General features: G+C 38.3%; 1 protein-coding gene across 5 annotated transcripts in view; it reads left to right on the forward strand.

Moving 5' to 3' along the window:
* The first annotated feature begins 584 nt into the window (after positions 1–584).
* Positions 585–22332, forward strand: part of csnk1a1 (casein kinase 1 alpha 1) — an 84414-nt gene continuing 62666 nt past the window's right edge. For 3 of the 5 annotated variants that reach the window (XM_023328264.1, XM_023328266.1, XM_023328265.1), the window contains exons 1-4: positions 618–1272; positions 1486–1592; positions 3695–3821; positions 19850–19948. In XM_023328264.1, the coding sequence (XP_023184032.1) occupies positions 1150–1272; positions 1486–1592; positions 3695–3821; positions 19850–19948 (456 nt within the window). In that variant the 5' untranslated portion in view covers positions 618–1149. Of the gene's footprint in view, positions 1273–1485; positions 1593–3694; positions 3822–19849; positions 19949–22332 lie in introns of all 5 variants that reach the window. The other 2 variants (XM_023328268.1, XM_023328267.1) reach the window with 2 other exon arrangements.

Genomic DNA, 22332 nt, shown 5'->3' on the forward strand with positions numbered 1-22332 from the left:
TAGATGACAGAAGTTGGACTTGTGCTTGAAGTCTGAAGTATAAATGACATTACAAAATACAAAATAATAACACTTTGAAGACAACTGCAAATACTTGAAACAAGTCAATTCAGTAATAAGGTTAAAAGCTAATAAAAGAAGACAATTGAGTTGAATTTCACAAACTCAGTTTAAATACTATTGTAATAATCATATGTTATTATTTTTCTTATGTTGTAATTTCTTTTCAGTATAATACTGTCTCTTATTCCTATTTTTGTAAGTTTTCCTTTTTTATGAATGTGGTCCCACTTAAGTTAATTTGCTGCTTTGACACTAGAATTTTCAAACTGTCAGACAATAAAGATATTGCCCCACTATTCTTTTCTATTGTTTTTATTTTACTTATTCACCAGTCACGTAAAAATTAGTTGTACAACAGAAGTAGCAACATCACATAATTTACCAAGTTAAATTAACCATGAAAGACAATAAAAAGAAATATGATGTCTAATTTTATATCATAAAAAATAAGGTAGCTAATTTATGCTTTAGAAATCGTGTTTTGTTCGTGATAGTTATGAAATTCCCAACAGCACTTGAAGGGGCCATGAGACAGCATAGCTAATCGCCTTCAACTGAAACCAGTTGAGGAAGGGTAGAGAAGACAAGATGGCGGAGTGAGTGGGTTGCGCTTTGTACAGACGGTTGCGGTTCTTAAAGTTAGCCGGAAAAACAGTTCGGAGACTGTAGAACTACCATTACCATCATCGGGAGCGTTGCTTTCAGCTCCTTGTGACAGAAACTTGGGACACTTTTCAGTGTTGCTGCTCGCCACAACGTTAGCTTGATGCTAAACTTTGCTGTGCTGACGTTAGCTTCTCGTTAAAGGCCTTCATCTTGTTGGGATTTAGTTTTGGATTTACTCCTTCTGTTTGGCACGACATTTCTAGAGAAATTATAAGTTCTAGCTCATGACAAAACCAATATCATTGGTCGAGATCCACTTAAAATAATCATTTTTGTATTGGGGGGGGGGAATTGTTTGTGACAGGTTGTACAGTGGTTTTACTAATAACGCGACTTTATGTTCTACCGATAACCGAGCTTGACCAACAAACGCAACGATCCTAAAGCTTTTCTGTTGGTAATTGTTCTTCGGTTGATATTATGGCCAGCAGCAGTGGTTCCAAAGCCGAGTTCATAGTCGGTGGAAAGTACAAGCTCGTCAGAAAAATTGGATCGGGATCTTTCGGCGACATTTATTTGGCAATCAACATCACAAATGGAGAGGTAACTTGGTGAATCAGTCTGTTTCTGGGTTCTTGTTTGGGAATGGGATGGTTCATTTTAGATTCTTACTATGAGAGGCAGATAGCAACACTGCCCTGTCTTTTTGCCGGAGAACTAAGATTTCATGTTAGCCTATTGGTATATCCGAAGTATTTGTCGTATCAATTCTTGAACTGCAGCGGTAACAGCTACCATGTTGTGTGTTATTTGTAGGAGGTAGCTGTAAAACTAGAATCCCAAAAAGCCAGACATCCACAGCTCCTATACGAAAGCAAGCTGTACAAGATCCTTCAAGGTGGAGTCGGGATTCCACACATCAGGTAGGAAAATCTTTTCTCCCCTCTAAGTCTAGTTGGTGTCATCGTATTTCTGTGTTTCCGTTTGTTTTGCCATCCTAGACACAGAGAACCAACAGTGATTTAGCGAAGGTCTCGTTGAGATAGGGCTCGCTAATCATGAATCAATTATTGTGACGACATATTTTCAACCAAACAACCTTATTTCACTGTGAAGCCTCTTTAGGCCGCATTTGGATCCAAGGCAGGGAAAAGCTATGTGGTTGGAAATGGCCGCTCCTCTTTTGTTGTGTTACTTCCCAACATGTCTGTTAGAAAATGGCGGCGGAGTTTTCTGAAGACACTGAGTTCCTCAGTGAAGCTAGTCGAACCTGATTATTTTTTTTTTGTCGGATCGTTAAAATTATGTTCTTCAGAGCAACACGCACGTCATCTCTACTCTGTATATTTTGAGCAAAATTTTGCTGACGCTGTCAGACAGGCGCACTGTACAATGTAATGTGTGTGTGTGTATGTGTGTATATATATATATATTATATATATGAAATACACGCACATGTATACATGTATATAATTGCACTTTACTAATTTGTATTTGTGAACAAACAGAGCTCAAACTCGAAGATTAAACTCACAGCTGCTGTGGTAAAACAAGTTAACTATGAATATTGTTCTTTGAAGTTTTACAAAGAAAACTTGCCAGCTCCTTTAAGTCTTACATTTAAATGTTAATCAATTTAAAATCTTTTAATTTATGTATGCTGGAACAATTAAATCAAATTTAACAGCAATAATAATAATCTCAAACTGTAGTCTGTGATAAAATATTACCATTTAAGTGCCCCCTGAAGCCCTGGGGAGCTGTTGACTTAATTTGGATTAAACAGAAGTGCGAATAATTGATATTAATTTTAATTGTATTTTTTGATTAGCTGTTTTTAAGACTAGTTGTGAATTTAGATAGCATTTCACTGGCGATGTTTTTCCCTAATGTATAGTTACCCAGTAATATTTTTACATTTCCTTTATGCTTAACATCTTTTAATATAAAAACACGGTGGATCACCTCGACGCCCCGACCTAGCAAGTTTTCTGGTATATATATTTCTGATATATATCAGGAAACCCTGATATATATATATATATATATATATATATATATATATATATATATATATATATATATGATGCTCAGTGGGAGAGTTCACTGCCAGGTGGAGCAGAAACGTTGCTACGTCTATGAAATATTACTACCAGTAGCACATAGCGGTGATCTAGCCCAGCATCTTACACCACTAGCCCGAAGGCTTAAATTTTTTTTCAGATTATTTGCTTTCTGACTATCATGCTCTTCTGGGTGAGTGTTGGAAGGTGTGCAGTGCTTTACCTGCTGCTGTCAGGCCGCTACGTATATCTTTTTTTTTCCCCTGCAGTGAACGTTGATTTAGCCAAACTTCGTCAGGTGTTTGTTTTTTAAATGTCATATTAGATTTGTTGTGTTGATGCATTTTGATGTTCTTCACCCCCGAGGTATTTCAGCGTTGCAACATGCAAACTTCCTCATTGAGTCTGAGTGTTGAAGTTCTTCACCACATCACTTAGGATTTGTTGCCGCATGCTTTGCAGTGTGAACAAAAGAGGAGATACGCTGCACACACAGGCTTCTAAGTGAGATACAGATGAATGTTTTGGTGAACGGCAACACGAGACTGTGATTGGCGATCACCGATCATACACAGTTTCACGTAACTCTTGCAGATTCTGACTATTGGAAAGAAGACAAGTTCATATCCATTTAGAAACAACAATACTAATGTTTTAACTCAAGAAGAGTTCAGAAGTCAATATTTGGTGGAATAAACTTGAGGTTTTCAATGATGTTCAGTGGTCTCTTAATTTTTTCCAGGGCTGTGTATATATGTGTTTGTATATGTGTGCTTTTGCATGAGTGAGAGATCAGTGCTGCTGTCAGTTTAATGTTGCATAAAACATGTTGGAAGTTAACGTGGTGGTCATGTGCTTAAGTCATTATGCAGCTACAAGTAAGGTTTTTCAGATCAAAAACAGCATGGATTCAATTAAATGTCAGATGCACATTGCAAAATAGTTTTTTTGTGTGTCAACAGGTGGTATGGCCAGGAGAAAGACTACAACGTCCTAGTCATGGACTTGCTTGGACCCAGTTTGGAGGACCTATTTAACTTCTGCTCTCGACGATTTACCATGAAAACTGTCCTCATGCTGGCAGACCAAGTAAGTAAAATTGCACTAATTAACCCTAACCCACAAAGCTTGTTTTGAGTATCCAAAACAGTCTCTGTAGCCCTTATTAAAAACTTATTAACTTATTAAAAGCTCAACACGAACAAAATGGGAGCGCTATTAAAGCCACACAAATCAAGTCTCCTGTTAGTCCCTTTGTGCTAGGTACCGGCAGTCAATTGTTTTTCTTTAAATTTTTAGTACTCTAAAAGCATTTTTCTATTAAGTGTATTACCAGAAAAGAGCAGAAAAAATTTCAGCCCATTATGTCTAACGGTTTTTGAGATTTTGGGGGGTAGGTGTACCTTGCCTCAAAAAACATTTGAGTAGAAAAAGATGGGGTATTTGAAAGCTGATTACATAAAAAATAAATCAATTTGACACTTATTTGTAATGAAATTTTTAAAATATATATAAATCATATTGCAAAACATGAAAATACACAGTATAAATAGCTTACCGTATTTTCCGCACTATAAGGCACACCTAAAAACCTTCAATTTTCTCAAAGCCGAGAGTGCGCCTCATAATCCGGTGCGCCTTATATATGGATCAATATTGAGCCACAACAGGTCTCGCAACTACGGTAAGCAGCCGCCGACTTCATTTTCCCCCGTAGAAGAAGAAGCGCGCAGTGCATGCTGGGTTTTGTGTAAAGACCCCAAAATGGCTCCTATTAAGAGACACGCTTATGACGCAGAGTTTAAGCTCAAGGTGATCAGTCACGCAGTAGAACACGGGAATAGAGCAGCAGCGACAGAATTTAACATGAACGAATCATTGGTGCGGAAGTGGATATATATTGTCATTGCACTAACGTTTGATTTACCGTAACAGTATTATTCTGTTTTTTATGTGTTTATTGAATCAAGGAAAAGTTCCCCTCCACTATATGTTATACCTTGCTTTTGTTAAAAGATAAACTGTGTCACGAAAATACCACATCACTTACTTTACCTCGGGGAAAATAATAAAACAGCTGTTTATTCATTTTGGGAATAAATGGAGTTTTCAGAACGCTGGTTTGTAATATATGAAAAAAGTTTTAAAATAGGCCATTCATTGAAGGTGCGCCTTATAGTGCGGAAAATACGGTACTTTAAAAGTGAAAATTCCTTAAAACTGTCATTTTGAAAAATAAAACAAATTTCAATGTTGACCCTAACAGCAGACATGGCATTTTTGGGATGCCATATTAAAAAAATATATGTTGAAACCAAGCCCCAAAAGCTATTTTTCCCAGCCTGCTGTGTGGTCTTAATAAGCAATTTTTTTTGTAGGGGTCTGGGACTGTTTAATAAAGATTTATTAGGCTACAAAATGCTTCCAAAGCTAATTTGACCACTGGAAAAAAAGAAATCAAAAATTGACAAAACTGGGTATTTTTGACCACTCCCCAAATTTGTATTTTTCATCAGATTTCAATAAAACTTCTCTTCTACAGATACATTAGTCTGCTGAATAATATAAAGGCATTCATTTTTGTCCGTCTTTAATAGTTTTTTTGATATTGCTGGTGGGAAATAGGGATGTTTTGTTTTAGAAAATTCAACATCCTCCTCTTTCCGTGGATCACACTGGTAGGCTTTGCTTGCATGTCTTTATTTAGCATCGTTTGTGTAAAAAAATTTAAAAAAAGATGTGCTGCTTTAGTGGTTTAGGTTTGTGCTGCTTTTGTGCGACGCGCACATGATGCACGTTGGAGAGGTGGTTGTGCTCTTACAAGTCAGGTGCAGTGATAGTTTTGTGCATACCTTCCAATCTGTCTGACATTTTTTTTGACATCTGCTGATGTCAGCCAATGCGTGACCCATCAGCTTCTAAGTTTGCGAAACCACAAAAAAAACGGCGACCCTGCCAGAACCACGCACACTGTAAAAAGCTCAGGCAGAATCTTAGAACAACGGGAGGTTCAAACTCCGCTCATCATTTTTAGCTCACAGAAAATGCAAACTGACCAATAAGATTTAGGCTTTGGGGTGCCAACTCACACTGATGTGCTCTACATACCAGATGTTTTGGCACAAATGATCTTTCTTCTCTCCACAATTTTGTTAATAGTAAAGAGGGTTGGATAATAAAAAAAATACAATAACTTTTCTTTTTTATTTAAATTTTTTATTTGTGACACCTCCAGGCGCTGCAACCATCTTCTGATGTCTATTTATTTCTCATTTTGTACTATTTATTTCTTTATCTTTGTATATTATGTATATACACATAACCTGCATCTTAACTCGAGCCGAGCAAATCTCAATCTCGTTGTAATCTGTTGATGACGATGACAAATAAATCTTATCTTATCTTAAAGGAAAATCTCAAGTACGTACAGCCATACAGCTGCAGCTGCAACAAGTCATACTCTCAGTCACTTGTGGGCAATTCAGAATCACACAGAAAAACTCCAAAAGGGAATCAAACTTCAAACTCTGAACTAAGAACTTCTGATCACGTAATAGCAATTTACCATAGCTGCCATGGTAAATTATTACTGAGAACCATTGTCTGTCAGTAGTCCCTAACTAACATTAATGTGATCAGGCAGCATGCAATCATATACTGTATATACATATATACTGTATATACTATTGTTATAAAGGCTGAGCCAAGAAAATTTATGTCTGTATCAAACAAGTAGCCCTTCGTGTTACTCTGTACCCGCGAAGTAGCTCCCAGTCTCAAAAAAGGTTGGTGACCCCTGGTTTAAGGTTTAACATGATATCACTGTTGGCTAATTTGGGCATTTGTTCGCGATGCCCTAACCGGTTGTCTTTTACAATGTTTCAGCGCAGTGTCAGGAGGGGCGTTCAAATTAGCATAAATAATGCGTTCTAATCAGGCTTTTCAAAAAATTAATGAAAACTATTTGGAAAATCCAAGTGTTTTATTATTATTATTATTATTTTTATTTATTCAATATACATAAAGTGGGTATCATTGGAAAGTAAAAAATAATAAACTTTAACACAGTTGTGTTGCTTTTGGAAAAAAAATCTTTTTAAAAAGGACTTTTGATGATGGGAAGTTAGGCTATTTTCCATGATCAGCATGTGTTCTCTCCTATTCTTGAGTGGAAAGAACGTCACTGCCGGTACCTATTTGTACCCAGCAGTGATGCACAGTTTAGTGTATTTAACTCATCATGCAGGGCAGGTCCACAATTGTACGAGTCCTTGAGCAGAATTTGACTTAGGAGCCCCTCCAACATCAGCACTGCTAACAGCATTTTAACACAAATTTAGTCATTTCTGGGAGAAAGAGGGTAATTTAATTGGCCAACCTAAAAAGCAATTGGTAATAAATGTAATTTACTGAGATATATTTGTGAACAAACAGAACTCAATCTCAAAGATTAAACTCACAGCATCAGATGTCACTGTGGTAACTAAACAAACTAAACAATCTATCTAGATTGTTCTTTGAACTTTTATGTAGTAAACTTGCTAGCTCCTTAAAATCTTAAATTTAAATGTTAATTTAAAACATTCTAATTTATGTATGCTAAAACCATTAAATCAAAGTGAGTATAAATCATCTTCTCAATAAACAAATGTTAAAATTTATATATCTGTGGTCTGTGTTAAAATATTAACATTTATGAGGGAGCCTTTAAGTCCTTGGGGGCCTTCTGGAGCTGCTGACTTAATTTGGATTAAACATACGTGCAAATAATTGATATTTTTTAGGTTCAAGCAGTGAATTTCACCCAAAATTGTCCTCAAACTAAAATTTTGGGATTCTAGTGGAATCACAAATGGGCATAGCCAAACTGCTCTACAGCACCCTCTAACGTGAGTTTAGAAAATCTGTAGGTGATACAGATCTGAAATTTGGTAGATTTGGTAGCTTGATTTTTTTTAATCAAGAAAAAATGTTTATTGGAGGTAACCCCTAAAATGTACAAGAAGGTGCCCATTTGGGGCCAAATTTTGGCCATTTTTCAATTTTACACACCTCGAACGTTAACGAACTCCTCCTAGTGACTTCGAGCTATCAACTTCATTTTTGGCCAGGATGCAGTTAAGGGGTGGGGCATTAAAAGTTATCAGAAAACTGAGTTTTCGTATATTCTTAGGGGCCAAGTGGCAAACTTGCCGTACTCGCCAAAGCAAACAAAACACTATAACTTTCACATAAAAAGATCAATTGGCACCAAACTTGGCATGAGTGATCCTGGTTGGATGCTCTGACCCCCTTGAGCTAATCAAGATGATCTTGTGTCAGAAGACAGAAAACTAGTTGGTCTCACTTGCTTAAAAGTGCGAAGAGGTTCGGTGGAGGGCGTGAAACTGGTAGTGCGGTGAAGTCACAGGTCACAAATTCCACATATTTCAGCTGAGCTGCACCAAACTCACTGTGATCAACCCTTGTCCAACCCCCTAGAGGAATGCAGTCCAATATTTGGTAGGTGTGGCCTAATTCTTCCTCAGCGCCTCCTAGAAATCTTTTTAAAAATCTGCCCCAAGCTATGCTTTCACTGACAATCATGAAATTATTGTCAGTCAAGATGTATATGTACACATATACAGTACATACATCTTGATTTTACTTCCTGTCAAGATGTATATGTGTACATATACATCTTGACTGTAGATGTATACATATGTGTACATATACACACATACATCTTGACAGGACGTAAAAAAAAAAGTCTCTAGGAGCCAAGCGGAAGTCAGCCATTTTATATCAAAGCCATAATTTTGTCTCTGTTAGATATGTTGTATCTGAACAAACTCATTCTACAGCTTTCCAGATCCAGGCTTCAAAATCTGTCAGCACAGTCTTGAGGCATTGGAGGTCAAAAATGATCAAAATCTTTCTCATACATCAAAGTGTGTGGGCATGGCTAAGCCTCAAATCAAATCTTCGCTATGAAACATCAAGGTGGAATAACTTCCCCACCTAAGCTCCCAGTTGCATTCAACTTTCTTTGTGATATCACAGATCATGGCTCCTCACATAAGCATAAGCTTCAAGTCTTTCTTCTCAAAATTTGTAATGCTTGCATTCAAAACCTCTGCTCTCCTTCAAATATTAACTGTCAATTCAAACCTTTTTAGACTTCAAACCTTTCTCCTCACGCTCAAAACTTGTTTCTGCTTGGATCAAATCTCCGCTTGCAAAGTTCTCTGCTCACTTGTGAATCATTTTCTGCTTGCGCTTAGAACAAAAAAAATACCGTCTTTTGGCAACCTCTCAGCCAGTAGAATGCAAGTGTCATACCGGTGCGTTTGCACAAATATTAAAAGTTTTGAGAACAAGAGACATAAAATTCTGCTTTGAGAATGAAAATGTGTGCGCTCGAATTATGCCATGGCTGAATGGCGAATTCTAATCTCTTGCTGTTTGCATACAGTTGTTTTTAAATCATAAATGCATCATCTGATTTTCACCAAACTTATGATTGATCTTTGTTAACCTCTAAAGAGCTCAATAGTATTAAATTGTAAATTAACTCCATTATGACCCCTAGTTTATTCTAACAGCTATATCCCTTTAAGATATCAACTGATCTGCAGCAGATTTTTTTGTGCATCGTCATAGAGCATTATTGAAAACATTTTGTTTCGCCGAGTGGACATGTGTGGGAACTGCGCGAGAGCAGGTAGCGTTGCTGGACCACCCGCGGGCAACATGAGGCTGGAGTGGCGCTGACCTTCGAGGGCCTCCAATGCTGCTTGCAGCTTTAATTTTAATTGCATTTTTTGTTGTTTTTAAAACTCTATAGTTGTGGGTTTAAATAGCATTTTACTGGCAATCTCTTCCTGTAACTTACAATTACTCAGTAATATGTTAACTTTTCCTGTCAACTTAACATCTTTTAAGACACAAACACCACGGACTGCTGGTAGATCGCCTTGGAACCCTGACAACCCGGCTTAGCAAGTTTTCTTGGGGAATCCCTATTTTAGATGTAAGAACAATACAGTAATACTGTAGGCTGTTTAGTTTTTATAAATAGTAAAAATAAATAAATTTATAAGTAAATTTGATAAATTTAAAAAAATTTTATGAAATGGAATGAGTTTTTAATTTGATTAAAATGTCAATTTTAATTAAAATTTTACTAGCCTGCATGCACGTGTGTGCACGTCTGTGTACGAGCTCGAAATTTCACATGCACAAATTTCATCAGTCGCTTGGCTGGATAACTGTCGCCTCACTGTGCAAGCTCCATAAGAATTGAATGGCGAGGGAGCGGCTCCATCTCCTGTCACTGCGTCACTTCCGCATGGCGGGTGTGTGTATATAGGTGGAGCGGATACTCATATACTGTAGATGAATATAACACATGCATTCGTAAAGCAAGTGTAGCTTTACGAATAAATCGACAGTAAATTTCCTGCCATCCCAGTTGCAACAACTGGGTGGTGGAATGAACCGTACTGGTACGTAGCTGGCGAATGTTTTTCTGTGTGTGATGAAGGTATCAAATCCTGTCGCTCAAATGGAGACGAAGGCTGTAAATAACTGGGAAAAGTGAGAGTTCAGCTATTAAATTGATTGAATATGAACATAAACTAAAAACTGTAGTACAGACATTATTTTAGAAATGTCTTTGTGAGCTTACTGCTTTTTTTTCTCAAATTATTTTTTTATTTAGACAGATTTCTATCACATTCATTAATTACAACTTTACCCACTTAAAATATGAGGATGGAAGCTGAAAGTCCAAGTGATTTTGTCCAAACAGCCTTTCTAGTATTTTCTTTTACAAACCTTTACTGAGTTGTGAATGATGCAATAACAAAATTGAACAGAATTTAACAAAAATTGGGAGTGCAGTGGTGCAATTCTCTTTTTTAACTTGGAGGGAAAAATAAATCTTTTCCATAACATAAATCTGGTAGACAATTTCAATCCATTCATCAGTAGTGGGTAGTTCTGATTTTAACCACTTCCTCATGACTGATTTCTTACTGACTGCCAATAGTATAGCCAGCAGTTTTTTGTCTTTGTTTTTCCATGAGTCAAACAGTAAGTTGCCCAAATGCAAAGTTTCACATTTAAATGGAATGTTTACATTAAATACATTTTCAATGTTTGTGGAACTCTTCCGAATGTGATCTTATAATCCTAGATGAAGCTGAAACGATTCCTTGCATGATTAGAGTACCTCTCTTCGAGGAAAATTTACCTGACTCGAAGCTTCGTTAATTTATGTTTTATTATTTAGCGCACCGGGTTCCAGTCGGAACATTACTTGCGTTACGCGTAGCTCTGACTTCCGTCTCTGAGTTGTTGACAAATGCAAATGTTAGCGGCATAACGTCCGGTTTTCAAGTTCGGCCCGTGGGGATTTTATTGATTGATTGACAATGTCCGTGTTTTCATCGTTTATGGGGGAACCAATAAGCATCCTTAAAATGACTGGCACGATGCCTCGAGTACGGCAGGCTTTCTTCTCTGGGAGCTGCTGGTTGAAAGTGAACGGCGGGAAGAGCGCTGCGGGAGTATTTATACAGGTGAGTGGATAGACTGAACATGGCGGGCTGCTGAGTAGTTGATGGTTACAGTGTAAGTGTAGCTTTACAGATGAACTGCACAATAAATTTAATATCATCCCGGTCTGGACGAACGGGTGGTGGAGCGCATCGTGGCGGTACATGGCTGGTAGATGAGTTTCTGAGTGTGACGAACGAAGGTGCCGTAAATATCCCGTATTGCTCCCCCGTTCTTACTTTCGTCCCCTGGCCTACGGGTCCCCGGACTTACGTTCATCTGTCCCCTGGTCCATTTTCTCCCCGCCTACACCCACATCTTACGTGCGTTTGCTCACCTGACCCCTTCCCCCACCACCTCAAGCCCCCCACTCCAGGGAACATTTCCCGTATTTTCAAACCCAAAACTTGACAGGTATGGGGCAAGGTGAGAGTTCATCTTTTAAACTGACTGAAGATGAATACATAAACCAAAAATAGACATTTTTTATAAGCGTATTTGTGAGCCTGCCTCTTTATTATGAAATTGAATAGAATTTCAGATCTTTGTATAACTTTTCTTCAGGTTAACTTAGAAAGTGAGCTATTATTGTTACTAAACTACAAAAACGTAACTGTTGGGGATGCTCAAAAATGAAAAAGCTGGACTGATGTTCATATCTGATAGTAACACCGGTGTTATGCCAAATTTATTAATATTTTATTTTATAATTTTTTTTATCAGATTACTCGACTAATCGTAAGAATAATCGATAGATTACTCGATTACTAAAATATTTGTTTACAACAGCCCTAATCTTAGACCCACAAGGTCTCCAGCAAGCATCCATGTTGCCTTGATATCGTTTCTGAATGAGTGGAACAAAAAATTGTGCAATATTGTTCCATCTGAATTACCACTATTATATAATTTAGAGATTATTTTGCTGTCTGATCTGGACTTTGTGATAGAAACCTCCATGAAACTTGAATCACCTTTTTCTATCACCTTTTCAAAATGTCTATTAAAATAATGTTTCCCCTGCAGGTACCAAAAACAATCATCTTTTTCCTGTCCATGATCCTTCTGTAAGGTTTCAATTCTATTTAGTGCAAAATTAAAAATCATAGCCACACCACCTCATAATTTTATGTCTTCTATTCTGCAAATTTTAACCAATTCCTGTCACGACTTGAGAAAGCTGCCTGTCATAGAATCTCCTGGAATCTGCTGTTCTTCTCATAATTATAATCATTAAGTAGGACTGTTATTGGGATTCCTTTTATCATTGTGCCTTCCATACTGGCACAATGTATGGAAGGCACATTGTGCCAATATACATGCAGTATTTCCTTCCATACTGCAATGTATGATGGTGAACATAGGCGGACTAAAGGTTTCAGCCCATTCCACCCTTTTCTTAATTGCAGCATCCTATATATAATTCTGGCCTTTTTACCCTGCCACAAATACCTTGCTAATAATCTGTCCCATTTTAAGACAGATTAGAGATTAGTGTTCTGACTGGTAAACACTGAAATAAGTACGGTATCTGTGGAACAATATTTATCCTGAAGAATTCTATCCAGGAGCTTAGACTTAAAATGGGAATAACATTCCATCTATGTATATCTGACTATTTTCAAATTTTGTGGGCTGTAATTTATATCAAACCACCTTGAGGAGGCCCTAAGTAGTGAAACACCTAAGTATTTGATAGACTCAGCATCCCAATTGACATGACACCCGCTCTGCCCCCATGCTGACGTAGAGCAATCCTCCCTCAATCATTCCAGGGCATTTGTCAGCAACTAACCAATCCGCGTCGCAACTACACACCCCTTATGTAGAGGAACTGACCACCGACAATATTGACGGTGTTTATCAATGCGGTCAGAGAGATTTGGGGGAAAATAACAGTCATGGTCCAAGCTGTCAGTGGGAAATGTGCAATCTACCTAGAACGTGTAAAGGGCGGAATACAATTTATTACATTTTCAAAAACCAAAAAGGAGACTGGAATAATGCAAGAAATGGATCATGGCTTGCAGCCCACCTCATGTCCAGCTAAATTAAACTGATTGACTGGAACTATAGTCAGCACTAAAGTAACCCAAAGTAAACATCCCATTTTTGTCATAACGACACTTATTGATAATCAATACAAGCCTTATAGTGGTTAATTAGGCAAATAAATAAACACATGTGAATAAAGAAAAGTATACTTATGTACCCCCTTTGTCATGAATACTGCTTTAACCTAAACAATGTAATATATTATCTGGAAGTAATCTGGCTAATGTCTTAAAGGCTCTGTGCCTTTAGGCTGACTGCTAAGCGACAAATAAACACAACTTAGTCTGATTAAAATAACAATGCTAAACATCTAATCATTTTCAGATCAATAAGTGAAGGTAGTTATGCTGGATTTTATATGTGTAGATTCCAATGGTAGCTCTATGGCAGCATGAAAACATGGACTGCAGTAAATGCTGTATGACTTTATGTCCCTTGTCATTTTTTCTCTTGGACTTTACCTTTGATTTCTCTGTTATTTCCTGCTTACAGACCTAATGTAGGACTCGTTAGAGAATTTTCTTGCCTGCAGTCTTTGGCTCAACATTGGTTTATAAGGCAAAAATGACCCAAAAATGTCTCTGGTAATGCATTGAGTTCCATTACCTCTGCTATAATAACAGTTTGTTTGTCAGGGTTTGCTCTACTTGCGCATGGGGACAGAGTCGGTGTCATGTCAATTCCAGTTGTACCCAGTTTTAATTGAAGACGGAGGTCATAGTTAAATGTTAATACTTGAGTTTTGTTTATATTAATTTTGTAACCAGAGATTCTTCTAGCAATTTCATCAGTTTTGGGATTGTCTGTGTGGGCTGTGTTGTACTTATCAATAATCTTCAACAAACAAGAACAGTTTTTGCTCCCCAGATGTCATTGTAACCCCTTTTATATCTGACCTCTGCCTGACCAATTGACTCATGGGTTCCATGGGTTCGATAAATAAGGCAAAGAAGAGCGGTGACGCACAACACCCCCGTCTCATTTGTATTTCCAAAATGAATGAATTGGTCAAGTCTCCAGTAATTTTAATTTCATTGTTGGCTTACTAATGCTACAAATATGTCAATTACATTTGTATGGAAGCCAAATTTTGAAAGCACTTTATATATATATAAAAAAGACCACCTTACGTGACTACATTATGTATGGTGTGTGCATTTACATCTCTCACATGCTGGCCAGCGCGCGACTCTGTCTGCGCTGGTAGTTAATGGATGTGTTCCTCAGTGGGACTGTGCGTTAGTCGCTCTGTGGTTCAGCCCGTGGAGGAGCTGTCAGTCATTCAGCACACTGTTTTTTTGTTTGTTTTTTCGCAACGCCACAGTGTGGCCACGCCGAGATCATGAAAACCCGTTTGTTAAGGCTCTGCCAACCTAATGTCAGTTTTTTATTAAATACTCAACAGTTGGAAAATGAAAAACCTTTGTCTCTATTTGCGCCTCATGAATTAAATGTATTTCTTTGTCCCGCTGCATCCAGCAGAGAGATGTGTAGCGACAACTGATTCAGCTCGTCATGCCGGGCCAGTCCAATGTGGTATGGGGCCTCGAGCAGAATTTTAATTGAGAGCCCCCTGTTCCTGTTTAGAACATCAGCACCACTAACAGCATTTCAACATAGATTTAATGGAATCTGGGAATTGAAGTCAGTGATAATCAATTACCACTGATTCCATAAGAGGAACCACTGATAATTGTAAATTGTTGACATAAATATATATTCCTAAATATATTTGTGAACAAATGCATCTCAAAAGATTAAACTCATAGCATCACATTGTAGTTGTGGTCCAAGCCACAAGCCAGCTCCTTAAAATCTTAGGTTAAATGTTAAACAATTTAAAATTTAAAATCTTTTATCTATGCTGAAACCATTAAATCAAATTTGTCATTGTCATTCTGGATAAACAGTTGTTAAAATTCTAGATCTTTGGTCTGTGTTAAAATGTTAGCATTTATGGGGCCCAGAGTTTCCCTCAGTTTATTATAAGCTTTTTTTTTTCTAAGTCAGAGAGCAGAGCAGTTGAAGAGCAGAGATTGGTGAGCTTGCAGTCGGATTGCAAGCTTTGAAAAGCTAGTGAAATGCATTTCACTAGCGGAGCAGATTTATTTCTTAAAGATGGGTTTATAGTTTATGCATTTAAAGCCAGCAGTGCATGGACCAGTATCACAGCTCTGTGCGTTGCCTCACACATTGATGCTGCTTGATGAAGTTTACCTCAGTGCGGATCGCACACTTCTCCTTTCACTCAAACTGGACACAGGCTAACCTGTATGGATATTTACATCAACATCCTGTGAGGATTTATGTTTCTTTGGAGAACTCAAGGTAGGCGTTTAAAACCCACCGCTTTAGCTCTGGTTGCGCAGCTCTATGCGAACCGCAGGAATAACTTGTCGCGAATTGAGAGGTGCGTGTTGAGGGGGTGGTCAGATTGATTTATCTTTGTGAACGAATAGTTATGTGTGGCGTTTACATCTCAATACGCTGTCCAACGTATAACTATGTTGCTATGTCTGTCTACGCTGTAAAGTTTAGGTATGTGTTCTCGGTTGCCCAGTGTATTAGTGGTTAACGAACCAGCGCTAACCTCAGGTTCAGCCCGGTGAGGAGCTTTCGTGCTTGCCTTGTAGTTATGGTTTTATATTATTTTTATTATTTTCCTGGTTACATGATGCATCAAACCATGTCAAATTTAGCAGCATTGATAATCTCAATAAATAAATGTTGCATTTGTATATCTGTGGTCCGTGTTAAAATATTAGCATTCATGGAGCCACTGGATCATAACTTTATTCGGAATTTAACAGATGTACAAGAAATTTATGTTTATTAGTATTTTTTTGGTTTGTTGATTTTAAGTCTACAGTGTGTGTTTAAGCATTGTAAGCAATCTCTTCCAGTAATATAATTACCCAGTAATATTTTTACATTTCCTGTCAACAAAACATTTTTTAAGAAAAAAGAAAAAAAGAGCTTTCCGCTGGTGGACTGCCCTGGTGCCCCGACCACTGGGCTTAGCAAGTTTTCTAGGGGAAACCCTACAAGGGAATATTTTTGTTTTCATTTTAACTAATGTTGCAGTTAGTTGGTCTTGCATAATTTTGTACCATTCAAAAAAAAAATGTCGTGTAGTGTGCTGCGAATTGTCTGAGCACTGATAGGCTGACCCCCCCACCTCTTCAATCTTTGCAGCAATGCTGACAGCACTCCTGTGCCTGTCTTTCAAAGACAGGATTTGGATGTGATGCTGAGTACGTGCACTCAGCTTCTTTGGAGGACCAACATGATGTCTGTTCTGAGTGGATTCTGCTCTTTTAAAATGCTGGATGATCTTGACCACTGTGCTGCAGCTCAGTTTCAGGGTACAATCATCTTGTAGCCTTGGCCCTCTTCATGTAGCGCCACAATTCTTCTTTTAAGATCCTCAGAGAATTCTTTGCCATGAGGTGCCATGTTGGAACTTTCAGTGACCAGTATGAGAGAATGTGAGAGCTGTACTACAAAACTGAACACACCTGCTCCCTTTGCACACCTGAACCCTAGTAACACTAACTTGTCACATGACATTTTGGAGGAAAATTGACAAGCAGTGCTCAGTTTGGACATTTAGGAGTGTAGTCTCTTAGGGATGTACTCAATTTTGTTGCCGGGGGTTGAGACTTTAATGGCTGTATTTGTTGAGTCATTTTGAGGGAATAAATTTTCACTGTTACATAAGCTTTTCATTTTGTCAAGGTGTCATTTCGTCAGTGTTTCCCCCTGAAAAAGTATACTTAAATATCTGCCAGAATGTCAGGGGTGTACTCACTGTACACTTTTGTGATACACTGTATTTCACAATTCTTCCGGCTATCTTTTATCTGGGGTAGATCCTCTCTAAGTTCTGGAGTGGCCCACTGATGTTCCCATGAAGATTTGCAGCCTCTCCTTGTAGTTGGAACCCTGGCCGGCTTTAAATGCGCCCTTCGTCGGCCCTCTCTACTCCAGGGCAGCTGCTGTACCTGCCCCATGAGCGTCTCTGGAGGTTTGATGGTTGTCACGGTGAAGCCTTGTCTCAGCAGGCCTTGTGATGACTCCTCTACCTTGTCGTAGGTTGTGGTATGACAACCTACAACAAGGTAGGTTGTTGTACCACAGACCCTTTTCCTCGCTCAGCTATGTGGGGAAGAGGGTCTGGAAGTGGACATTATATTCTTTCAATACTTTGTGGATTTCTGTATATTCCCTACATCTTTGAATTATGATAGGTGGATAGTAGTGATCCAAGTTATGTGGTTTTCTTGCCAGGTAAACCCCTCCTCCTGCCAGGCTTTGAGGAGTATTGTCATTTTAGTTCTGAAACTTTAGAACTTAATTATGATGGAAATGGCGACCCCACTGACCGATGAGCTCTTTCAAACTAGAGATTGGGGATGCCATCATTTAACTCAAGACCTTCACATAGTAAGGTTTCTATAAACGAGATCATCATTGTCCATTCCTACTCGGATCCCTCGAGCACCACATACATTCTATTGTTTTCACATCTGGATAGACTCTCCAGATACAGCAATTTGTCCTCCATCTTGGCGTGTAGCTTTAGCATAGCTGTGATGACTTCTTCCATATTTTGGATCTTTTCCTCTGCCGTCTTAATATGCACGAAAGTTGAGCCTGGTGCTTTATTATTAAATTGAATATAATTTCAGACTTTTGTACAGTTTTTGTCCAGGTTTACTTCAAAAGTGAGCTATTATTACTACAGATTAATTTTCTTCTTTCTCTTTCGGGTTTTTCCTTTTAGGGATCGCTACCCCTAAAATGACAGCGAGTCATCCATCTCCATGTAACCTTATCTTCCACATCTTCTCTCACACCAGCTATCTTCATGTCCTCTTTCACTCCATCCATAAATCTCCTCTTTGGTCTTTCTCTAGGTCTCTTGCCTGGCAGGTCCATCTTCAGCATCCGTCTACTGATGTATTGACTGTCTCTCCTCTGTACATGTCCAAACCATCTCAATCTGACTTCTCGGACTTTATCTCCTACACATCTGACATGAGCTGTTCCTCTGATTTTATCCATCCTTGTCACTTCCAAAGAGAACCTCAACATCTTCATCTCTGCTACCTCCAGCTCTGCCTCCTGCCTCTTTGTCATTGCCACTGACTCTAAACCAAGCAGCATTGCTGGTCTCACTACCGTCTTGTACACCTTTCCTTTCATTCTCGCTGATACTCTTTTATTGGACATCACACCTGACACTCTACTTGCTCCAACCTGTTTGGATACGTTTCTTCACTTCTTTTCCACACTTGCCATTGTTCTGGACTGTTGACACTAAGTACTTAAAATCTTTCACCTTCTTTATTTCTGTTCCCTGTAACCTCATGTCTCCACTTGGGTCCTTCTCATTCACACACATGTATTCTGTCTTGCTATGGCTAACCTTCACTCCTCTCCTTTCGAGGGCAAGCCTTCATCTCTCGAGATTTTCCTCCAACTCTTCTCTGCTCTCAACACAGATCACAATGTCATCTGCAAACATCATAGTCCATGGAGATTCCTTTCTAACCTCATCTGTCAACCTGTCCATCACCACAGCAAATAGGAAAGGGCTCAGAACCGATCCTTGGTGATGTCCCACTTTTCTGTCTCTCCTACAGCACACCTCACCACAATCTTACAGCTATCATACATGTCACCACTCTAAGATATCCAAACTTTCTCATGCAGTACCACAGCTCCTCTCTTGGAATCCTGGCAAATGCTTTTTCTAAATCTACAAAAACACAGTGCAGCTCCAAAAGAAAAGTAATTGTTGGGGATGCACAAATATGAAAATTTTTCCTGACATTGATCTCTGATATCAATTAAGTTCAGTGTAGTGAGCTGCGTACCATTTTGTAGAAAATCATTTTTCTACCTTTCTTTCTGAATTGTCACGATTGCTGACTGGATTGCTAAACCAGAGGCGCCTGATGCTTAAATAGAAATATTTAAGCATTTTTTGTTGTGATTTGCATTTTATTATTTGTTGGATTTTGAAAAACATAGTCGATTTTGAAAAACATAAAGTCAAATTTCAGGAGTGGTTAACAGCTTTACCTAAATCTAAATAGTTTCACATTAAAAAATCTTGTATGCCAGAATATGCATAGCAAAAAACAAGAAAAAAAATCTCATCTGAATTTTTTTCTCATTATATTTGGGTCAAAATGAAATGTGGGTTTGAGTCCATCAGAACCACTTATAGTTCTTCGTTGCTAAGTGTCGCTGCAAATGTCAGAGTCGTTCACAGCTGCTGGGCTCATGGCCCACCCACTCTCCCACAGTAGGGAGGAAAAACTCACCACTGCAGTGAACCGCACATTAGCCGGTTACAGTGAGACTTGCCAGTGGAGAAACTCCTTAATAAATCAGACAGGTTCTGAGCCAGTAGTTTCCTAACAATTTCTGTAAATAGTTCTGTAATAACTGAATGGTAAGCAACTCATGCGCTTTTCCCCCACCCTCCTTTTGATGTTTTTTCCCCCCAGATGATCAGCAGAATTGAGTATGTACACACAAAGAACTTCATCCATAGAGACATCAAACCGGACAACTTTCTCATGGGTATTGGCCGTCACTGTAACAAGGTAAGGTCTTTGTAGCTTTTATACATATTTTTAAATATGGCACATAACGACCTGTGTAGAGCTCGTGATAAAAAGGTGAATACAAATATTTGTTTAATTGTTAATTTAATTTATCTTCATGTGTAGTTTTAGTAAGACTGTGGTGTTATAACTTTAATGTGGGTTGACAGCATTAGAGAGACTGCATGCTGTCAATTTAATGTCACACTGGGGTCAGGCCTATAAACCGGCCAATTAAGTGATTAGAAAGACACCCTGACAATTATTAAAGACTAAATACAGAAAATAGGACTAACACAGCAAAATGCTGGTCTGCAATACAGAATTCAGAACTGTCTTTTAGCAAACTTTTCACTGAATAAAAATAAAGCAACCATATGAAAAAAAAACTGATTCTGTATGATGCCATCAGACTTTATCTGTTATCCAGCAGCTGGAAAACGGGAATCAAAGACAACTTTTAATGCAAGGTTTATTAGGAGGATAATAAACGATCAACAGTGTTAAAGAAATTAGTCATAAAGGTATTTATGGGTTGTGGGGGAAATGATCAGCTGTAAGTGACATATTTACTTAAATTGTAATGATTAATTATTCTTGTGGTAATCTGATTTTATTGCTGAAGCATAGATTTTTGTTTTAGATTTGATCAAAAACACAGTTATGCATTTTTATTCTTGTCGCTCAGGTTTTGATTTGCTGCAATGAACTCATTGAGAGCTCCTGACAAAAGCTATCAATGAACAAAAGGGGTTCTTTTCACTGGTTCAACATTACTATTTCAAACTCTGGAATTTCCAGTCATGGCGAAAACACAAAGAACTGGTACGGAGTAAGGACTAGCAGCAGTTAAGGACGGGAACCCATTTGGTCAAACACATCTCTTGAACGCCTCCGCTAAGTCAAACACAAAGTTAAGCTCTGAATCAGCAATTTTTATGAAAACTAGAACAGGGATGTTCTGGAGCAGGGGTGGTCCTGAGTAAGCAGCAAGCAAGCATTGAGCTCTTCCCAAACACTGCAGTCCTACAATGTACCATCGCCAACACTCAGAGCAGAAGAGACCCATTCTACTCCATGTCCACATTGCAAAAAAAAAAAAATCACATTTGGAAAGCTGAGTAATGCTATGATCAACCCTCACTGCAGCCACTCTCACTATTCTATCTACTGACTCACCATTGGGCAGAGCAATGTGTCCGAAAGAGATGGTTTTATACTCAAATCCCGTTCCAAGCTATGAAAAGCCATACCATTTTAAACAAATCTGAGAATTCAGCTGCTTAGGGACTATTTGACCAAAGGAGGAGTACTGAGATAGTTTTATGAAAGATTATGCGGAATTTAACAAATTTACATGGCTTATTGGCAGAGGTGGAAATTAGCACCCGCCACTGGCCAAATGCAGGTAAAAGTCTGAAGTGGCGTGTAAATTGGAGCAACGCACCCGCCATCGTGGCGGGTTAACAATTTGAACTGAAAAAAAAAAAAGCTGCATTCAGTTTGAACTTATGTCCAGGGGAGGAGTGACAGTCTGGACTACAGACTGATGCACATACTATAGGACCGACCAAGGGTGTCATAATTTAACAAAAACATATGTATATCAAATATAATTTTTATCGACCGCGGCAGTCCATTAGTTGATTTCATTGACGGACATTGGGCTTATCTAAAGAAATTCCTCAGTCCTCCTGGGCCCGCCTCTCTCCACTGAGGTTCTAAATAGCGCCATTTCAGCTAACCATAGTCCGAGAACACTGAGTGGAAACGAGACGAGGCGGGTCAGAAAAACTACGACAACTAAAGCTAAAATGCGCATAAGCCCATTCAGAAAAATGTGTCAAACTGATATGTTAATTACCACACAGTAACGTCACAGAGGGTGCTACCGTAAAGGCTGGGAGGGAGAGAAGCTAACATGGGAGGGGAGGTGGTGGAGAGGGATATAAAATACAAGAGGTAATATACAGTAGTTTATATTATATTAAAACGGGAGACTTGACAGATATGGGGACAACAGAGCAATGATGACGACCCGTAGAATTAATAATGAACACGTTTTGAGATGTTTTCAGTAATAAGAATAATTGTAACAATTTCAATAGAAAACGTAATAAGTAAGGAACAACAAACAGAACAGTTAGAAAACAGCTATTGATACCATTTAAAAATGTTTAAAAAATGACTAGACACATCTTCAATAAATACTATCTGGGGGAGTTGTAGAAAAATGTGGAAATGTTCAACATAGAAAATAATTGCAAGAATGTTAGGGTTGTGTAGTTAAATTTGCTGTTAGTAATTACTTCAAGTGAACTTATTGCATTACACCTCTGTTAAGGTATCCATCCTTATGTTAAATTAGTCTGTATACGTACATA

This window comes from Xiphophorus maculatus, chromosome 23 (assembly GCF_002775205.1).
Source record: "Xiphophorus maculatus strain JP 163 A chromosome 23, X_maculatus-5.0-male, whole genome shotgun sequence".
Lineage (NCBI taxonomy): Eukaryota > Metazoa > Chordata > Actinopteri > Cyprinodontiformes > Poeciliidae > Xiphophorus > Xiphophorus maculatus.